Below are 22,226 nucleotides of genomic sequence, written 5' to 3' on the forward strand. Positions count from 1 at the left end.
TGTATGGTACAACCATATAATTTACTGATGTTATTTTTTAGTTAAAAATAAATGATTCAAAACCTTAAAAAATAGAATAATTTAATTTTGATGTAGCATGAGTCCCCAGAATTAATTTAGAATGATTCATATTCATTTTGGTAGACTTTTAGTCCAACTTTAAAGTTTTTATAGAGAAAAATGAAAAGAGAATAATGATTTTTAGGGTTGTACTTGTGATAGAATGTACTGTCTACATACAACAAATCCCAACAAATCCCAGGGCTCTGAAAAAGAGAAGTGGTGTGGATAATTCTGAATCGGTGGGAAAAAACATTTCTGTTTCGCTTTTGAGTGAATTATGCATTTTTCCCCTAGATTTGTCTTTATAGTTAGATACTGCTTAAAATAAAATTAAATTTTCAGTCTATAGTGTGTATCATTTTACAGTGGGGCCAGTGGGATATCAGAAACAAACCAGCCCAAGATTAAAAAATTTGCAGTGGATAAGACACAAAGTGAATAATATACGTGTGTTAAGTTGAGAATTGGCTACAGATAAGCGATTTCTGATTTTGTTCTTCTAGCTCTGTGTTTTTTTAACACTGATTCAGCTTGTAGCAAAGAGCTGCTGAGTTACATCTGCTTCTGCCTAATTAACTCTGTTGGTTGGTGTCAGATGAGAGCTAATTTTGAGATTAAATTGAGGAGTGGGGTGTGTGTGTGTGTGTGTGTGTGTGTGTGTGTGTGTGTGTGTGTGTGTGTTGGGGGGGCTGCGGCTGTGGCTGTGGTTGGGGGAGGGGAGAAGGAAGCTCTGAGGTTGCTTGGTCGTTTTGTGTAATATCAAAATACAGTTGTTCCCAGTGTTGTTTTACATTTGTTTTTTGCCTTTGAAGTAAAAATGGTCACTACTGCCCTAAAATGTGACCTGTGCCAACACATACTTACATCATGAAAACTGGTACATCCTTCTCTTGGGTGCAGTTATTGGCCATATCTTGATGGTTCAGTCAGTACCTAGATGCCAGGTGATCTTTGGGACAAATGTTGCCTGGCAAAGCTAATGTTGACCTTTAAAGAACATTTGACCTCCCCTCCTCCACCAACAAAATGTCATACCTGGCTGTTTAAGTTATGGGGTTTTTTGCGTGTGATAGAATTCTTTCTTAGACTCTATCGCAATCCTGATTTTAAATATTTGGAGAACAGCTCTGGCCTTAAAGAAGAGTGAACTTTATTTCTTAGGCACTTGCTTTAGGGCTTCCTGTCCTGTGCTGGATTCCATGTTCTTAAATACCCTTATGGGTTTGAAAGAGCTGACATATCACCAAATGTAGTGTAACCAGTAAACTCATTACAGCTGTTTGGATTGAATAGTTGTGGAGATCCACAGATGGTCGCTGAGTTTAAGGGATGTCCTTATGCCCAAATTAACATTTATATATTTCTCTTTTGACAGATTTACCTGAAGATCTGGACAATCTTTTTTTGTCATGGACTGTTAAAACACTTGGAGTTCTAATTCTGGTATTTTTCCTTGTTTTATTATATTTTTAAGATATAAAGTGTCAGTTGTATTGAAATGTGTTGGTAATGGGCACGAACAGTTCTGATTGTGGGTAAAGATTGTGGTAATAGCTCATCATGAAGGTATATTTTGAGTATTTATTAGTTATGATGCGTATTTTGTTTTAATGTATGTTCATTTGCTTGTGCAACAGAAATGCCTGAAAGCAGCTTTGCAATATTGGATACTTTTCTGTGACCTCTTTTCCTGCTTCCTGCAGTTGTATTTTGTGCAATCAAATTAAATAAGTTGATTCATCCTGAATAAATGATGAAAGATGAAAATAATTACTTGGACACGGTGAAATGTCTTCTAATGAAATTTTGCCCCGAACCATTTTACTCTGGAAAGATCAGCTTCCTGTTCTAAACTTAGTAAGACAGAATGATTCCTGTGTTCTATCATGAAAATGGTGGCACTATGAAAGCCAGTGATTTCATTCCTAAACACACCTTGTTCCAAGTCTAACATTTTTGTCAATGATTTATATTTAATGACACAAAGGGGGAGTGCTGATTAGATTTGCAGATGACATAGATGACAGAATCAAGATTCAAAACAGTTTTTAACAAGTTGGAAGACAGACTCTAACCAACAAGATGAACTTGAATTGTAATAAATTTAAAATCCCAGCATTTAGATTTGCACAAGGAAGAGAATGAAAAGACTCAGCTTGACAGCATTTTTTTCCTTGATATTTAGGGCTGTACCCATGGCATATGGAAGTTTCCAGGCTAGGGGTCTAATCAGGGCTGTAGCTGCCGGCCTACGCCACAGCCACAGCAACACCAGATCCAAGCTGCATCTGCCCACACCATAGCTCACGGCAACGCTGGATCCTTAGCCCACGGAGCCAGGCCAGAGATCGAACCTGTGTCCTCAGGGATGCTAGTCAGATTCGTTTCTGCTGAACTTCTTGGTAGCATTTTTGAAGGAATATCTGGGGTTTTTAGTTGGACTGCATGCTTGGCATGAACCAGTTGTATGGCAGGGCTTTTAAGAAAGTTCATGTAATCTTGGGTTGCATTAATAATACAATAATGCCTAGAATGCCAGGTTTTAGGATTGGCATTAGCCAAACTAATGAGCTGCCAGGATAAGGAGGTGCTTGGACACCAGGTGATATATGAGAATGTTGGAAACAAATGAGTGGTCTAAGTTGGGCCTGGAGGTAGAATGGGGCTCCATTGTAGTGGTTTTTAAAAGATACTTGTTTTCAAATATTTGAAGGCCTGTCCTATTAAAGAATTTCTTGAGATTGTTCCAGGGAACTAGACTAGTGGGTAGAAGTTATGGGATGGCAGATTTTGGCTCCTGCGAGCAAGAAATATATTACAAGTATAGCTGTCCAGTGGTGGAGTGAGCTGCATTAAATGACAGATTCTTAATCACTGGACGTTTTGGAGACTTTATGGCCCATCTCTTGAGGGGTATTGTGTAAGGGATCTTTTACTGTTTAACTAGAGATTGGACTGGATAGCCTCTAAGGTCCCTTTAACCCCAAGTTTATAAATCTGAGGGGAGAAAAATGGAGTGAACCTACAGTTTACTGACTACAGAAAAGACAGTCCTTTTTAAACTGCCTGTTTCAAGTTGGCTGAACAAGTTCAATGATCCAATTGTTTTTTAGCAATAGAATCTTTGAGAGCAAATGTTAAATTCTTTAGGCTAAAGTTTTGAGGAAAGATACCATTTTCTCCTTTTTTGGTATGCTAAATGTAAACAAACAGCCAGAGATAACTTTACATTTTACGAGACATTTTTCAGTGTGTAGATATTGTATTGGATAGAAGTGATGATAGCTACTAATATTAGATTGTGTATTCACTTAATTCTCTCAACAATCCTGGGAGGGATATACTATTGTTGTCCTACAGGTTAAGTGAGGGAAACTTAGGTCATTTACCCGGGGTTTCCCCACTAGATGTCGGTGGGGTTGGCATTCATAGCACTAGTCTGATTGCATTGGCAGAACTAGCAAGAGGAGACATTTGTGGCTCAGGTGAAGATGGTGCTGACTCAGATTTTAAAATAATGGATTTCCTGTAGCTCAGTGAGTTAAGGATCTGGCATTGTCAGTGCTGCAGCTCAGGTCACTGCTGTGGCTCGGGTTCAATCCCTGGCCCAGGAACCTCCACATGCCATGGGTGTGGCCAAAAAAGAAAAAAATAAAATAAATTAAATGGCATTTGAGCTGTGAGTCTGCTACTGACTGTTCTCTTGAGTGGGTTCTTCCTTCCCCTGAGCCTCAATTTACCCACAGAATCCTCCTGCAAATTACATCACAAATTTATACATGAGCACACTCTATAAACTTTATAAAAAAAGAGTGAAGATGTGGATATTATCAGTGAAGAGCAAGGTTAGAGCCCAGATCTGACCCACCTCCCAGGCTAGCGTACTTTTGCCAGGTGCTCTTGGCACATGTACTCAGTACCAGAGAAGAGCTAGGGGATTTTTGTGTCCATCAGGATGTTCTCAGAGAGCAGTATCACCCTCTACCTGGAATTAGATTTCTATGAACCTTGCTCACATTGAGCAGTTTCATGAACTAACTGGGTACTGAGATACCTAGAGTGTTACATTCTTCAAAAGGTGATAGTTATGTTACTATATTAGTTTCAATTTTCCAACCTATAGGTTAGAAAGTGTTACAGATCCTTTTCAAAGAGATGGGAGAATAATGATTCTGTAAATGTGGCCAGATGGGGAGGGTTTTTTTTTTTTTAATGAATTTTAATTTTTCCATTATAGTTGGTTAGGTGGGGAATTTTCTTACATGGGAGACTTGGGAAATAGAATATCTAGCTGAAATAGAATTAGGATTAGTACTCTTTTTTTTAAAAAGTTTAAGATTTCTTGAAGTAAGTTTAATGTGCTTCCAGTCAGATTTTTTTTGCATCGTAGACTTATTCTTTGATGTTGATTTTATTTTATTTTATTTTTTTGTCTTTTTGCTATTTCTTTGGGCCGCTCCCGCGGCATATGGAGGTTCCCAGGCTAGGGGTCTAATTGGAGCTGTAGCCACCGGCCTACGCCAGAGCCACAGCAACGTGGGATCCGAGCCGCGTCTGCAGCCTACACCACAGCTCACGGCAACGCCGGATTGTTAACCCACTGAGCAAGGGCAGGGACCGAACCCGCAACCTCATGGTTCCTAGTCGGATTCGTTAACCACTGTGCCACGACGGGAACTCCTGATTTTATTTTTATAGTAGACATTTATCTTGAACCACTTTCATGTAATTGTATTAATTTCAGTAGAGGTTATCCATTAAATACGGATAGTTTATATGTGATCGTTGGAATGCCCCGTGACTCATAGAAATAACAAGTGAAAAATCTTAAAAAAAAAAAATTACTTCTCAGACTGTGACCCAATTTCTGGTTGGAAAATATTGTCACTGTGGCTTTGTTACATAATACCTGCCTGTCATTACTTCTGTGGTCATTTTGCATCTGAAAAAGTAATACTAAAGAGTATTTTTAGAAGGTCCATTATTAAGATTGTTTCCCCCCTTTTTATCCTTTAAGGTCTTGATTTCCTAATGAAAGATGTTCTCCACCTGAATGCAGTTTTTCCTGTTGGTCAAATAAGACAACTATCAACATTGCCTGTTTGTCCTCTTTTTAATCTCTAAAGGATGGATGTTTGTAAGATGTTGCTTACTCTGTTCTGGAATACTCTGCCCATTTGTTGAATTGTGAATGACTTTTAAATGTGCAAGTTCTGTTAAATACAAGGAGAACCTCTATGGGTAACTTTTGTATTGAAGTAGTCATTTGTCAACCATGGTAAAACTTGCAAACCCACTTTATACAGAGTGGATTCTTGAAGCTATACAGAAAATTAAAAAGCAAAAGCAAAGGCCCTCTGAAGAGAGAATCTGCCATGCAGTCAGCACTTCCCACGGGTTGGATAAGAAGACGGTCTCTGAACAGCTGGAACTCAGTGTTCAGGATGGCTCAGTTCTCAAAGTCACCAACAAAGGCCTTGCCTCCTATAAGGACCCAGACAACCCTGGGCGCTTTTCATCAGTTAAACCAGGCACTTTTCCTAAGTCAACCAAGGGGTCTAGAGGATCATGTAATGATCTCCGAAACGTGGATTGGAATAAACTGCTAAGGAGAGCAATCGAAGGACTTGAGGAGCCCAATGGCTCCTCCCTGAAGAACATAGAGAAGTATCTCAGAAGTCAAAGCGATCTCTCGGGCACCACCACCAACCCAGCCTTTCAGCAGCGGCTGCGACTGGGAGCGAAACGCGCAGTGAATAATGGGAGGTTACTGAAGGACGGGCCGCAGTACAGGGTCAACTACGGGGGCTTAGATGGCAAAGGGGCTCCCAAATACCCCAGTGCTTTCCCATCCTCGCTCCCACCGGTCAGCCTTCTACCCCATGAGAAAGACCAGGTAAGTGAAGAGAGAATGTCAGTACATTCTAAGTATTGCTCACTTGACTTGCACAGTTTTAAGTTTTATATGGACAAAAGTTCTAAGTAAAGTTTAATAAAAGCAGATGTTTTGCCTCAGAGCAGGCCTTTGTGTTTTAAAAGATATATATACTTTACAAAACAATTATCCTTTGTTTTATACAGCATTAAGGGCTTCCCCATTGCTTGACTAAGATTTTAATGTGATGACTATTCGATTTGTTTTTTAAACTCTAATTGCTAATCAGTGAGAGCTTGAAGGGACCAGGATAGACAATTTGAATCCTCCTTCCTCAAGGCAGGAACATAGGTATTTCAAACATCCAGGACAGACCATTGTGTGTTTTTTTTTTTTCTTTTTATATTATTATTTTTTAGCTTTATGAGGTAAAATTGATATATTTTTCACTGTTATTTCAGAGAAGAATCTATAGACTAATTGTTTTAATACTGATAGTGCATTACTGCAACTGTTTTACTGTGTGACCTAAATCCCACCTGTTTCCATTTAAAGTCATTTATTATTGTTCACTTCTCAGCAGGTGAAAGTGAATGTTTATTTGTCTCATACCTTATCTCTTCTTATCCTCTTTGTTTTTTCTGGGCTTTCTGTTATTTCTGAAGTATTTACATAAACATGTGGCAGATTTCTCCTTAAGTAACTTCTACAATTTTAAGTCTTTGGTTAAATTTGTTTTATTTGGTTAAATTTATTTTATCTCAGAGCTATCGAAAACACGCCCAAACTAAAACCAATGTAGAACAGAACCAGATTGTAATGGTTTCGGCCCTCCAGTTTGGGGGCTTGTTGTCTATCCTTTGGGCGAGTGGATGCATTGATACCAGTTGACTTTACCTCTTGTAAACCATTAACTGTTGTTGATACAAAGGGTGATTGTTGGAGGTGTTAACTATGTTTTCGGAAGTGATACAATCAGTGTTGGGAAAAGCTGTGCTCCTGATGCCTTGTTTTCTCTTTTTGGACACTGGTAGCCCTGAGATAGACCCTGCTTCCTTTAGTGGGTTAAGCTGATAAGAGGCCCAGCTCTACAGATTGGGTAGGACCAGGTGATTTGCCTTTCCACGGACTCATTTAAACCCTAGCCCTTATTTCTTCACCGTATTTTTACTTTATTAGTTTTCATCAACATGTATTTGATAATTTGGTGGTATTTCTGTTTGCATAACCAACCCTCAGTTCTTTGTGAGAGAAATGTGGGCATAAAGAAAGAAGTAAAAAAAGAATACAATGAACTTTTTTGCAGAACAGATACTGACAGACTTTGAAAAACTTATGGTTTACAAAGGAAACAGGTTGCAGGTGATGGGCTGGGGGTTTGGGATGGAAATGCTGTAACATTGGGTTGTGATGATCGTTGTACAACTATAAATGTAATAAAAGTCCTTAAGTTAAAAAATTAAAAAAATAAAATGCGTGTATAATACTCTAAAAGAAGTAAACCTATGTAATTTTCTTTTTAATAACATTTGGTTTAAGAAAATACAGCAGGCGACTTAAATTTTCATTCCTGTGTCTGACACAGCTACATTAAGAACTTCTGTTTCCCTTTGAATATTTTTATAAAAGCTTATGCCATGAGGAAATTCCCTAAGGGAAGATAGAGCCATTTCTTGATGGGTTTGGATATCTTTGTTTTTAAAATATGTACATTACTCTAAGGTATATTAAGGTTTTATAATTATCAAGTACATGGACTAATTCAGGTTAGACAATCTAAGAGCATGTTGCAAGAGTTTTGTGACCCAGGGGAGAATATCTTAACTTGTGATAGAGGAATCACTACAGATTTCCCATAGCCCCTTCTCTCTAACCTTGCCCATCATTTCATGGCAATATTTCATGCCGTCCATATTCTGCTTTTTTTTTTTTTTTTTTTTTTTACAGCTTCTATATGGAAGTATTTTTAGTCTAAAGGAAAGCTCATGTCTAGAAGTGTCTAGAATTGAGAACAGAGTAATTTATTGTTTAGCCTGCAATTGCTGCTGCTTTTTTTATGATGCTGATCTTTAAATTGTCCAGTTAGCTTCATCATACAACAAGGAAAGCTGAGAAATTGTGGTCTAGCATTTTTATTTGATGAAATTTGGAGATCAAGTGTGTTGAGTAATCATAATCTAATTCTTAAAAAAGAACAAATAAACATAAATGAAAATCAAATCAAGTCAGTTTGGCCACAAAGTATTGTATTGTCTGTGTTGTATATTACCATAGCATTTTTTCCTTGAAAAACATAATAAAAACTACATCAGATTAAATAGCCCTTTGAGATTATAAAGGGTAAATGGTTTAGAACCCTGTAAACTTTCTAAGTCAGTGAAATAGAAAACTCTTGACCTGGGTGCATGAATAAGTTTGGGACAGATGGATTGACTAATCCCCTGAAGTAGAACAGTCATTTGTTTCCACATGTTTTTCTAGGGTCAGGGTCTATAGTTTTTATCAGATTCTCAAAGGGGTCTAAAGTGTCAAGAGCCAGTGTGAACATTTTTGTACTGTAGAAAATATTTTGAGTTTCATTATACTAAAATCATGTGTGTATGCTAATTATTGACTTTTGATTATTCTTCAGCTGTTGATCCTGGAACTGTATATAGATTGGTTGTACTATAGCTTCTTGTAATTTGGGCTTATTCTAATCCATTTGAAAGGCAAGTTATCATTGTTCTTGATGTGCCAGAGGTCTGTAGAATTCGCATTGTCAGAGTATGTTTATGACATAAATGGCCACCGTACAGAGATAAAGTCATTCAGTTACAATTTAGCCAGCTAAGATCTGTCAAAGAAGCTGTTATCCTGGTTACTTCTGTTGAGCAATTTCATTTAATTGTAAAAAAACTAAATAAAAATAGGAAAAACAATACCATTTCTTAAGTGTTAAATGCGGGCAATATTCCAAGTACTTTACGTTTATTACTTCCTTATCACAATAACTGTGAGGGCCATAGATTGTTATCCTTATTTTACAGATTAAAAAGAGAGGCTCCAAGCCTAAGCAATTTAATTTGTCCAAGGTCACTTGGACAAGTGAGTGGTGAAGCCAAGATTCTGACGAGACAATCTGACTCCAGACCTCTTTACTGCTGGGCTGTATACTGGTCAACAGTGGTGGCCTCTCATTAACAGGAAAAGTATCTCTTTCAGTTCCTCAAATGCTTGGAAGCAGTTTTCCCCCAGCAAATAGATTTCTGGCATTTTAAATTTGGTAGTCGCAATGAGCATATTACAGTTTTTAAAGCAGATACTATTTATATTATTAGCAATATGGGAAAGCAGTAGGGAAAGAAGTAAATCTGTGTCTAATTAGATTTAACATCATCATCATTCCTGTGCATGACTGCTAGGAGGAGTACAATGCAAGTTGAAATAGAAGGGCCCTTCCTTTCTGAAATGTAATTGCACATCTACTGATAGTCTAGAATTCAAATTGGATATTACCATACTGGCTCCTTAGCATAACATCTTTGTATTTATTTAAGAAAGCTCTCTTTGGTGAGGTGATATGGAAATGAATTAAACCACTGAAGATAAAACTTTTATCTTTGACTTGGTGAAGGAACTCCTAAAGGATAGTATTAGTGTTTCTCATTAAAAGTGGTAAAGCTCAATTAGGTCAGATTACGAGGACTTTGGAAAGTCACATATTCTAAGAGAGACTTCATTATCACGACACATTTTGTAGCATTAAGATTCCATATGAACATTTGGGCTTTAGCATTTTTATAAAATCAGTTTTGTTCAGTTTTAAACAGATTCCTTGGTATTTCACTTTATTGGGAATATTTTCCTAAAATGAATTGTGTCAAGTCTTGGTATGTTTCTCATGCAGTGCATAGTAGGGGAACTCTCATTCTAGGCAGCTGTAGTTGGAATGGGAGACACTTCTAATATCAGGTAGGGCTTTTGATCTTTTTTGGGTGTTTGCTTTTTTCTTTTCTTTCTTTTTTGTTGTTGTTGTTGTTGTTGTTGTTGTTGAGGCTTGATATGGGATCTCAGTTTTCAGATCAGGGATTGAACCTGGGCCGCAGCAGTAAAAGTACTGTATCCTAACCACTAGACCACTGGGGAACTCCTGATTTTTTTTTTTTTTTTCCTTAAAGAAATGAAGTAACTGTATTGTAATCTTATAAAAAACCTTCAAACATAATTATCACAACAGTGATGGTGTCAATAAGAAAAAAAAAAGATGAGTTTCGGAAGGAGCACAGATGATCAGAAATGGGGCTGAGAGAGAAAACTATATTAAAAATCACTTTTCATGGTCTTGGCTTGTTCAGTTTATTCTGTTTGTCCCCCATCCTTTTTTAGGGAGGTATTTTATTAGGATTTTTGGCAGAGTTATCAGTACAAGATATTTCCATAAATAGAAGATTAATGTACATCATGCATCATTTCTTGTGCTGTGTAAATGCCATATATTAAAGAACTCTATTTTTAGATTTTCTGGTCTTTAATTTTTTTCCCTGCCCTGAAGAGACCTTCCACATCTCCCTCTGGGATTTTTTTCCAATCACCTGTGCTTTGTAAAGGACCACTCACTAGGCTATATTGTTCTTTGATGTGGCAGGCTTCAGAAGTCTCTCAGCCTTAGGAGAATTATTCATAGTCTCAGACAATTCTGGGATTCTGGATCCTTTGGACAGAAATATGTGTATTCTATATCTGCTAATTATAGAGTCCAAATGTCCTCCTCTCTGTTTTCCTTAGTTCTCCTTCAAATTGGTGTCCTTTGTATTGCAGATGTCACATTTCTCAGAGTGCTTAGCTCTTTGCCTTCAACTGAAAGTTGGATAAAGTCCTAAATACAACAAAACATACTCTTCAAAATATGCTCTTCTGTGTAACCTGACTTTTGGAATTGGTGTGGATGAAAGTCAATTTTAGAAAAATTTAAGTTGGACAGAAACCTATAACATAATGGGAATGATTAGGTGAATCCATGCTTGCTGTTCCAGGGTCAGGAAAGGGAAAGGATTGTAGTCATATTATTCCTATGGTTAAGCTTCAGAAGTTCTTCAGAATAGCTGAGTACCTGTGGGCCACCTGCGTGAGCAGATAGTCCTAGTTGTTGAGTCTTTGCTCAGAGAGCACAGGGATTATCTAAGACTAGTGGTTGGATCAAGGAAGGATGAATGGAAGAGTGGTGCATCTTTTTCTCAAACTCAGAGGAGTGACAGCATGTTCCACTTTTGAGCGTTTATCAAGGTGAGACTTGTCTAGACTTCAAATGAAATAGATTTCAGGTAAAGTAGAAACATCATGTCAGAGGATTTGGGACTTTTTTTTTTCCCTAAGCTTTTTAGGGCCGCGCCTTCAGCATGTGTAAGTTCCCAGGCTAGAAGTCTGATCAGAGGTGTAGCTGCCAGCTTACGCCACATCCATAGCAACACACTTGGGATCTGAGCTGCGTCTGTGACCTACACCACAGCTCGCATCAACATTGGATCTCTGGCCCACTGATCAAGGCCAGGGATTGAACCTGCATCCTCATGGATTCTAGTCAGATTCGTTTCTGCTGCGCCACACCAGGAATTTGGGATTTTGGATTCTTAAACTGAGTCTTAAACATTCTTTTTAACTCTTTGGATCTTAGATGTACTTGATAACAGCTGCCTTTTCCTGATCCTGACATGAGTGGTACATAGATCAGTCTATTTTCTGATTTCCTAATGGTATTTGCTTCCAAGCATTAAGGATGTAGGGTGTAGCTCCTTGACTGATTTTGGATAGTTTCAACAGCTTTCAGGAATTTACTCTTGTATTCCCTATACATAATTGGATTGTAAACGTTGTGTTTGTTATACTTTCACTGCTAAGGAAATCTACATTTTATAGCTTTGAAGTTACTTAACAGTTAAGTGCTGTTTGCTTATTTATTCTGATCATATTTTGGATGGCAAAGATTTTTATTCATCCTTTCAAACTTTACATAATAAATAGTACATTTTAATGTTTCTCAGAATGAAGGTCTATATTCCTTTTATATATTTTATCTTTATACATGGTGATGTAAAAAGGATACATGAGAAAATGTGATTTTTCTTTTCACTGCAATAAGCAAATTTTGATTGTAAAATTCACGACTTTTTGTTTTGTTTATAAATGTAATTTTCTTGGCCTCTTCCTTAAACTATGGTAGATTTGACGTAACCGATCTTCTCTGGTTACACCAGAATTTCAAATGTGACTCTGCATCTTCTCAGGTAGTTTGATCTCTCCAATCTATTAATGTTTCTAAGTACATACACATCAATTAGCTCACTAAATTCAAGTTCATAAATGAATCAGCCATGTAATTTGTGACATTGTGAGTTAGTAGGGCCATGAGAAAAGTGTGTTTTTGTGTGTGGGTGCTCTTACCTCGCAGTCTTCAGGTGGTCATGGGGAGTTTATATACGTGTAGGAAAAGGAGACATGGCAGTGCACTTTCTGAAATGCAGAGCATTCTTTTTGTGCTTTTTGCTTGGGGCTGGTCTGCTTCCCCAGGGACATCTCTAGGAGTTGCAAACTGTGTACTACTGTTTTTCCTTTTATAAGTGAGCCTTTTAATAAGCAGAACATCAACGTAGAGTGTCACTTTTTTTTTTTTGCTTTGTTTTGTGAAACGTAATATATTGAAAAATCTGTAAAATGAACTATATAGTCAGAGTTCTAGATTTAAAATGTGAGGCTGATTTCTACAGAGTCACAAAATAAATCCTAATCAGTGGTCTAAGCAAAATCCAGGAAGGATTTGTGTTAATTTGACAAGTGGGTTTAGAATTCTTTGGCCATTACTTTTTAGAAACTAGCTTTGTTCATACATCCTTTCTCTAATTTGCTCCACTTTTGATCTTTGATAAAACCAGCTGCAATTTTGTTTCATTAACAAACTTAACTGGTTAACAGATGTTTGTTTTGGCTTGATTGTGTCCTTTCTATTAGAAACAGCATAAGCATACATAAAGACCATGCTGAGCCTTTTCCTGTCTGTAGCTAGACAGGCTTTTTGGAAGAGCAACCTAATTTTATTTACAAGTTCAGTTTTTGTTTCTTTGTGCTTTTATAGTAGGTGTACCAACATTTTAGCTCTTGTTCCCCTTGTCAGGGAAGTCTTGTTCTTAATCCTCCATCTGTTAGTCCAGTACACATCCCCAACTTTTTTTTTTTTTTTTTTTTTTTTAAGGCATTGCAGAATAAGGTATTGCAGAATTGGTAATTGAGATATCAACAATTCTTCCACAGTTGAAGGGAGGGAACGGGACTAGCTGGTGAATTTAGATAATTTCTTCCATCTTCTTTGATGTCAGTAAGCTGCCATATGGAAAGCAATGAGGCCTGCAGGAAGGAGGTGGGCCTGGGCTGCCTGTGATACAGTGATGTGGGCTGGGAGCCAGAGACCGCCCTTGATGTTTCTATAGTAGTTTCTGATTTGGCCAGTCCTGATTTTGGTCCATGGTTTACTGCCATGCTTGAGACCTGCTCAGATCATAAATGGGAATGATGAAGTTTAGGAAACAGAGAGTAAGGGGTATATGGGCTAAGAGAAACAATCGTAAGAGAAGTAAAGAAGGCCTAAGCTAAAGTTCAGTATTAAGAACATGAAACGATAATTCCTAGTTGGTATTTGATGAACTTGTTTCCCAAACTGGTCTTTTAATGTCATGTCGGAGCTCTACCTTGTGTGGAAACCCAGCTCTAGCTATTGAGCCTTGAGATGCGAGCAAAGCAACAGAACATAGGGTCTGCTAGTGGAAGAGTCTGGGCAGTTTCCAGAATATAAAACATCTTACATTTGTTCCAGGCACAGTGCCGGCAGGGTGTGAGGAGGCTGGGGAAGGCAGCCAGTGGAGGGAGCCAGGAAGACATTTCCCCCTTAACTTGGTAGTTCACGCAATTGCAGTGTTGCAGGGAAGTTGAAAGAGTAGTACAATAAGTGGTATTTCTTTCACCCAGATTCACCAGTTGTTAACATTTTACCACATTTGTTCTTTCTGTCTCTCCCTGTGTGTGTGTGTGTGTGTGTGTGTGTGTGTGTGTGTTTATGTGTGTATATATATACACATACATACACATATTCATGCTTTTTGGCTGAACTATTTGAAAATAACAGCAAACATTATGATATTAAATTATAATAATAATTCTATATTGAGGAACATTCTCCTATATAACCATAAGAAACTCATTGGTGAAAAAAGAGTATTGTCTAATAGTCTGTATTTCTTCAAATGGCCCTACAATGACATTTATAACTTCTGTTTTTGAGCCAGGATCCAGTTAAGGATCATGAATCACATTTGGTCGTCATATCTAGGAACAGTTTTCCTCCTTTTTTTTTTTTGCTTCTCCTGTCATTGACTTTTTTTTTTTTTTTCTTTTTAGGGCCATACCTGCAGCATATGGAGGTTCCCAGGCTAGGGAATTGGAGCTGCAGCTGCCGGCCTTTGCCACAGCCACAGCAACTTGGAATCTGAGCCATGTCTGCAACCCACACCACAGCTCATGGCAACACTAGATCCTTAACCCACTGAGTGAGGCCAGGGATCGAACCCTCATTGACGTTTTTGAAGAGCCTAGGCTAATTGTTTTGTGGGATGTCCCACAAGTAGTGTTTGTCTGATTACATCCTCATGATCAGATTCAAGGTAAGCATTTTTGGCAAGAATACTGCATGGGTCATGTTGTGTATTTCCTCTTCTGTCACATCAGTAAATACATCCTTTCGGATTGTCTTGTTACTGACAGTGCTTATTTGATTTGCTGGTTAAGGTGGTGTCTGCCGAATCTCTCTTTATAAAGGCATCTTTTCCCTTTTGTGGTTAATAAGTAATTTGCACAGTGATACTTTGAGGCCACGTGAATAACCTTTCATCCAGTGTGTATTAGTTTTCTATTTCTTGCTGTGTCAAATTACCACAAACAGCAGCTTAAAACAGTTCAAGTTTATTGTCTTCCAGTCCTGTCAGTTGAAAGCCCAACATGGGTCTCACCGGGTTAAAATCAAGGTGTCAGGGGGCTTTAGAGACTCCATTTCTTCACCCTTTCCTGCCTGCATTTCTTGGCTCATGGCCTCCTCCCTCCACCTTTAAAGCCAGCAACATCTCATCTCTCTGACCATCTGACCACAGCCTGGACTGCTTTTGTCTTTTAAATTTTATTTTTATTTATTTATTTTTATTAAAGTATAGTTGACTTACAATGTTTCTTCAATTTGTGTTGTGCTGCAAAGTGACTCAATCACACACAGTTCCCTGTGCTGTACAGTAGGACCCCATGGACCGCTTTTAAAGGATTCATGTGGTTAGATTGGAGCCACTGAGATAATCCAGGATAATCTTCCCATCTCACGATCTTTAACATAATCACAGCAATAAAGGTCATGTTGCCACGTAAGGTGACAGATTCACAGGTTCTTGGCATTAGGAAGTAGAGATGGGGTGGGTAACGAGGCATTATTCTGTCTGCCACACAGTAGTTGCCAGTATCCTCACCTCAGGTTGCACCACAGGTTGCAAACCTTTGAAGGTTTTGAGGCTAAAGTGTAATAACATGGTCCAAGTCTGCTTGGAAAGGAATGAATCCCAGTTTTAAGGTAGTGATGCTAGCTGAAGGCCGGGAGTCAGGCAGCCTGAGTTCCAGGTCTGATGGCACATCCTGAATCATTTCCACAAGGGCAGCAAGAGGAACTTCCCCCCACTTTCACTTAGTGTTCTTTACTCCCAAATCGAAGAACTGAATACAACTGGCAGTGGTAGCTTGAGAGTTTTTAACAATAGGAATTTTGATATTCAGAATGTTTACTGACAACATTTAACATTGAAGACAAGGATCTTTCATTTAAATGCCCACAGAGGAGTTCCTGTGGGGTGCCTCAGTGGTTAATGAACCTAATTAGCATCCATGAGGGCACAGGTTTGCTCCTTGGCCTTGCTCAGTGGGTTGACGATCCGGCGTTGCTGTGAGCTGTGGTGTAGGTTGCAGACGCGGCTCGGATCCCGTGTTGCTGCGGCTCTGGCGTGGGCTGGCAGCTGCAGCTCCGATTGGACCCCTAGCCTGGAAATCTCCATATGCTGTGGGTGTGGCCCTAAAAAGACAAAAAATAAAAAAATGCCCACAGAATGCATGAAAATATACAAGATAACTTAGAGTCTCTTTGGTGATTTTTTTTTTTTTTTTTGTCTTTTTGCTTATTTCTTGGGCCGCTCCATTGGCATATGGAGGTTCCTAGGTTAGGGGTCTAATCGGAGCTGTAGCCACCAGCCTATGCCAGAGCCACAGCAACGCGGGATCCCAGCTGCATCTGCAACCTACACCACAGCTCACGGCAACGCCGGATCGTCAACCCACTGAGCAAGGGCAGGGATGGAAGCCACAACCTCATGGTTCCTAGTCAGATTCGTTAACCACTGCGCCACGATGGGAACTCCTCTTTGATGTTTTAAAGACTGATATCTGAAGAATTTTTTATGCCTTTTATTTAAATTTGAATCCTCTGTTAAAGAATGCTAAATCAGCTGAACAAGAAATGAGCTTATTTTATTTATTTATTTATTTATTTATTTTAATTAAAAATTTTTTTTACAGAATAAAATACATATATTTAAACATAATTACATTCACACAGATTATTATATCATGGATCTTAAGAAAGAGATTAAGTGACTCCCTTGGAGAAGTGGAATGGAAAATGTGCTGAGACAAATAGGAAATTTACTCTATACTTTATCCCATTTTGTATGGCTTTCATCTTTACTATTTAGTATTATCTATTACATTTCAATTTTTCTTTAAGAATTAGCATTATATTAAAATTGTGTATATTATGCAACTAAAATTTATAAAGAAGAAAGCCTTATATACCATTAAATATTTTATATAGCATAATAAAAAGAATAACTTAACTGGTAAGAATAATAAAAATAATACACCCTCTGAAAATAAGTAAAATATAAAATGCATAAATTGGTTAAAAAACAGTGTAACTATATAAATATGTCCTCACAATTTGTTACATCTTATTGATTCTTCAATATAGGCATTACACCATTCTAGGTGATGTGATAAACAAGACATTATAGACCTTGCATTGTACCATGGAGAGAAATGGTTGTTGATAATACAATTGTAGAACTGTATTATTTAATTGTATAGTTGCATTATTTAATTATAATTATCATAAATTCTTTGATGGAGAGGATACGAAAACTTCAGTATTCCAAGAATGATGTCAAATGACCCCCTTCATGGTGGATTACGCACTTATTTACTATGAGATATATTTCTTCTCCAGAGATTCCATGTTTGTGTATCAATTGTAGATTTTTGGTTTGCAGTTATTCTGAAGTTTTGATATGAGTCTGTATGTATATGAGATTGTTTTAAGTTGTTGTTCTCTTAATTGCAAGTTCATCTCCAGTGTCTTGCATTTGTACCCACCTCTTCTCATGATTTCTGATTTTGGTGGTATAATTGTGCATGGATGATTTCGTATCTTTACTGTATATATACCTTTACTGGTGAGCCTTGTCATTTGTGGAATTTTTGTTTCCTGTTGCTGTCTTTTCTTTTCTGCCTAGAGAAGTTCCTTTAGTATTTGTTGTAAGGCTCTTTTAGTGTTGCTGAATTCTCAGCTTTTGCTTCTCTGTGAAGGTTTTGATTTCTCCTCCAAATCTGAATGAGAGCCTTGCTGGGTAGAGTAATCTTGGTTGGAAGTGTTTTCCTTTCATCACTTTAAGTATATGGTGCCACTCCCTTCTGGCCTGCAGAGTTTCTGCTGAAAAATCTGTCAATAACCTTATTGGGGTTCCCTTGTATGTTACTTGGTTTCTTTTGCCTAGCTGCTTTCAAGATTTTCTCTTTAATGTTGGTCAGTTTGATTAATATGTGTCTCAGTGTATTCCTCCTTGGGTTTATTTTATATGGTACTCATTGTGCTTCCTGGCTTTGAGTGAGTGGTTCTTTTCCCATGTTAGGGAAGTTTTCAGCTATTGTCTCTTGGAATATTTTTTCTGTCCCCTTCTCTCTCTCTTCTCCTGGCACCCCTATAATATGGATGTTGGTGCATTTAACATTGTCCCAGGGTTCTCTGAGACTCTCTTCATTTGTTTTCAATCTTTTTTCTCTTTTCTGTTCTGCATCTGTAATTTCCACTAATCTGTTCTCCACCTCACTTATTCATTCTTCTGCCTCCTATATTCTGCTGTTAGCTGCTTCTAGTGAATTTTTTAATTTCAGTTATTGTATTTTGCATCTCTTCTTGTTTAAGTTTTATATCTTGTATCTCTTTGGTCAGTGTTTCCTGTAAGTTATCCATCTTTGCCTCCAGTTTATTTCCAATGTCTTGCATCATCTTTAGCATCAACAATCTAAAGTCTTTTTCCTGGATGCTGAGAATCTCCTCATCACTTAGATTATTTTCTGGGGTTTTTCCTTTCTCCTTCATCTGAGTTATAGTTCTCTGTCTTTTCATTTTTATAGGTTTTTGGTGTGGTGACCTTTTTACAGATAATAGAATTGTAGCTTCTCTTACTTCTGGTGTCTGCCCCCCTTGTGGCTGAAGTCAGTATGGGGGCTTGCTCTAGGCTTCCTGATGGGAGGGGCTGATGTCTGCCCACTGGTAGGTGGAGCTGATTCTAATCCCTCTGGTGGGTGGGGCTTTGTCTCTGGATGGGATTAGAGGCAGCTGTGTGCCTGAGGGGTCTTTAGGTAGCCTGTTTACTGAGGGGTGGGGCTGTGATCCCACCTGGATTGTTGTTTGCCCTGGGGCTTCTCAGCCCTGACTGACAGGTGGGGCCAGATTTTCCCAAGATGGCCACCCTGCTGAATATTCCCAAGAACTTTGCTTCCAATGTCCTTCCCTCACAACAAGCCACATTCACCCCTGTTTTCCCAGGATGTCCTCCAAGAACTGCAGTCAGGTTTGACTCAGATTCCTATGGAGACTTTGCTTTGCCCTGGGACCCAGTGCACGTGAAAGTCTAGTGTGCCTTTTAAGAATGGGGTCTCCATTTCCCCCAGTCCCATGGAGCTCCTGCGCCCAAGCCCCACTGGCCTTCAATGCCAGATACTCCAGGGGCTCTTTCTCCCAGTGCCAGATCCCCACACGTGAGGGTTTGATGTGGGGCTCAGCACTCTCAGTCCTGTAGGTGAGTCTCTTATGAACCAGTAAGTTTCCAGTCTGTGGGGCTTCCCACCCAGGAAGTATGGGGTTGTTTATATTGCAAAATCGCCCCTCCTGCCTCTTGATGTGGCCTCCTCTTTGTCTTCTGGAGTAGGGTATCTTTTTTAAGGTTTCTGGTCCAGAAATGTACTTATTTTAAAGAAGAACAATTTCATGGTCACAATGTTATATGTCAGTTATACCTCAGTAAGTTTAGGAAAAAAAAGAAAAATATCATGTAGGTTGATATTATATTCTTTCAGTTTTTAGCAAAAACTCAGAAAATAAATCACATCAAGATTCACAGAGGCAGTTAACCTTAAGAATTCTTCGTTTCACTTCATTTCATAGTGGGTTTTTTTGTTTGTTTATTTTGTTTTGCCGTACCTGCCGCATATAGAAGTTCCCCGGGCCAGGCAAAGAACCTGAGCCACAGCAGTGACAATGCCAACTCCTTCACTGCTAGACCGCTAGGGAACTCCATTTCACAGTGTTTTAGTAGAACCTTTTGTTGTTGCTGCAGTTAATTGGAATGCTTTGGAAATACTGATTGTTCCAAATGTTAAAAAATAACTGTTTGGTTAGCCTGTAAATGTGCTTCCTAGAGCTGATAAAAAAAGATGATCTTCTAATCTGATGAGCTCTGACTCTCTGTAAACCTTCCTTTCAACTTATTTTCCACCAGCTACTGAAATGTAACAAGATGCCAACAATTACATCCTCACAAAGGATTTATACCAACTTATATAAATCATCTCTTTATTGGAAAATTATATAATATCTTGATTTCAATTTAGCGTAGCATGTTGGTTAGCAATAAATCTTGCTAGGGTATGAACACAAGCCTGCAGGCAGTTTGCAGAACGTTGATCGGGGCAAATTATATGTATTTTTATAGCTTCTAAAAATTTCAGTGTAAAATGAAATAAATAGTTATCATCAAGACCACTTTTTAGGTCATTTTAAAATCTGACATGGTAGACTATCACCTTGTAACTTGTAAATGCCTTGACTCTTGAAATATGTGATTTGTGCCTGTGACTAGTTAAGATCCTAATTTTGTCTGTCGTACACAACAAAAGCAAAAGAATACAAGGAGATCCTGCTGAATAGCATTGAGAACTATATCTAGATACTCATGTTGCAACAGAAGAAAGGGTGGGGGAAAGCTGTAATTGTAATCTATACATGTAAGGATAACCTGACCCCCTTGCTGTACAGTGGGAAAATAAAAAAATAAAAAAACAAAAAACAAAAAAGCAAAAGAACATGGTTATAACATGTACTTGTGCCTTGTAAAGTATGCATAGTAAATAGCTCATGTTCGATTTGAAGGCTTTACAGAAAACATGCAAGAAGATATTAATATTAAACACCTGGTGTTTACTATGTACTGGGTACAAGTCTATATTGTATATTAAGTATTTAATATACAGAAAATAATCTTATGTGCATCCTGAAAGATAAGTAGTGTTACTGATGAAATTTTACAAATGAAGAAACAGGCAAGAGAAGGTAACTTGCCCAAGAGTACGTGGGAAGCATTGGAGCTGATGTTTCAACTCTGGAGTACAGCTGCTTCGTCACCTTCTAGGTCTCTCATTTATTTGGATGGAATTAACACATATCTGTTGAATTCTTTTAACATACAAAGCTCTATACTAGGCACCATGAAAGTTACAAAATATAAGCCATATTCAAATTATAATGAAAGTTACCAGTTGAAACATGCCATGGCGTAACAATTTATTTATTTATTTATTTTTTGCCCCCCCCCTTTTTTTTTGTCTTTTCTAGGGCTGCTCCTGCAGCATATGGAGGTTCCCAGGCTAGGGGTCTAAACGGAGCTGTAGCCGCCGGCCTACACCAGAGCCACAGCAACACAAGATCCGAACCGGATCTGCAACCTACACCACAGCTCATGGCAACGCCGGGTCCTTAACCCACTGTGCAAGGGCAGGGATCGAACCCGCAACCTCATGGTTCCTAGTCGGATTCGTTAACTACTGCACCACGACGGGAACTCCGACATAACAATTTATGTGATTCCTTCTCAAATGACCAGTGAGATAATCTTCATTTTCACAGTGATTGAAAATTTATTTTCTTTTGGAATGATTAATGACATTCAACATTTATTTGTTGCTTATTGTGGGTCAGACATTGCTTAAAGTGCTTAAAGTATAGTAACTTGCCTGTGAGATAGTACTTCTTTTCATTCTTACAAGAGAGGGGACTGAGGCACATGACGTTAAAGGACTTGCCCAAAGTCACTTGGCTATTGTGTAGTGAGTGAGTCCAAGATTCAAGCCCAGGCATCTTGGCTCCATAGTCTGTGCGCTCACCCATTATGCTACACTACCTCATATTTTTCTCACAAAGAAAAACTTCTTTTAAAAGAAAGGGTATAGAAGAGAGTTACACATTAGGTTCTTATAAATCTGGATCTCTAGGTGCCTTTTTAGTGTTTATAATAGGAGTCACTGAAAAAACTGGTAAAATTTATAGTGAGAGATCACTGAAGTTGGCTTTCTGAGGTAGAAGGAAGTAATAGTCTTTAAGATGTTAATGATACTAATAACATTCTGAGAGTTAAAGCTCTGAGAAGTTCTGGAATTTAACTTGCTTAGCCCACAGTTCCCCAAGATGATTTGATAATGGGTCCTTGCCTCTCCCTTTCTCCTAACTCCCCACAATAGCAATTCTTTTGTCTAGAAATCTTTGCATTTGGTTAAACACAGTTTGGATTGTGCTCCTACAAGGTTATACTGCTAGTCCCTTTTCTCCTTTCTCCCAGACACACATCCCAAAGGAAACCACTGACTAACTGACTTTGGTGTTTGTGCTTTAGAACAGAAAACCAAAAAGCATCACATTCATTCTTTGTTTCTGTTATAAATTAATGTAGTAAAACTGTTGTATATTAATTCTTCAACTGTAGAGTAACATTTTAGAGTAGCAGGCAGTCTTGAAGGTCACCAAGTTGGAGGGGCTGTGAACCCCTGAAATTGTGTACGGAATGTTGGGCTTATATACTTAGGAGTATTTTTCTAGAGCTTCTCACCTCTCCCCTCCTCCCAAAGGTCA

At 38.3% G+C, this 22,226-nt stretch overlaps 1 protein-coding gene across 11 annotated transcripts in view; it reads left to right on the forward strand.

Moving 5' to 3' along the window:
* The window catches only part of KAT6B (lysine acetyltransferase 6B), a 206,885-nt gene that overhangs the window by 23,006 nt on the left and 161,653 nt on the right, over positions 1–22,226 (forward strand). For all 11 annotated transcript variants that reach the window (XM_021072870.1, XM_013983356.2, XM_021072866.1 and 8 more), the window contains exons 2-3: positions 1,439–1,506; positions 5,081–5,959. In XM_021072870.1, the coding sequence (XP_020928529.1) occupies positions 5,339–5,959 (621 nt within the window). In that variant the 5' untranslated portion in view covers positions 1,439–1,506; positions 5,081–5,338. The remainder of the gene's footprint in view (positions 1–1,438; positions 1,507–5,080; positions 5,960–22,226) is intronic.

The sequence above is a fragment of the Sus scrofa genome, chromosome 14, assembly GCF_000003025.6.
Source record: "Sus scrofa isolate TJ Tabasco breed Duroc chromosome 14, Sscrofa11.1, whole genome shotgun sequence".
NCBI classification, from domain to species: Eukaryota; Metazoa; Chordata; class Mammalia; order Artiodactyla; family Suidae; genus Sus; species Sus scrofa.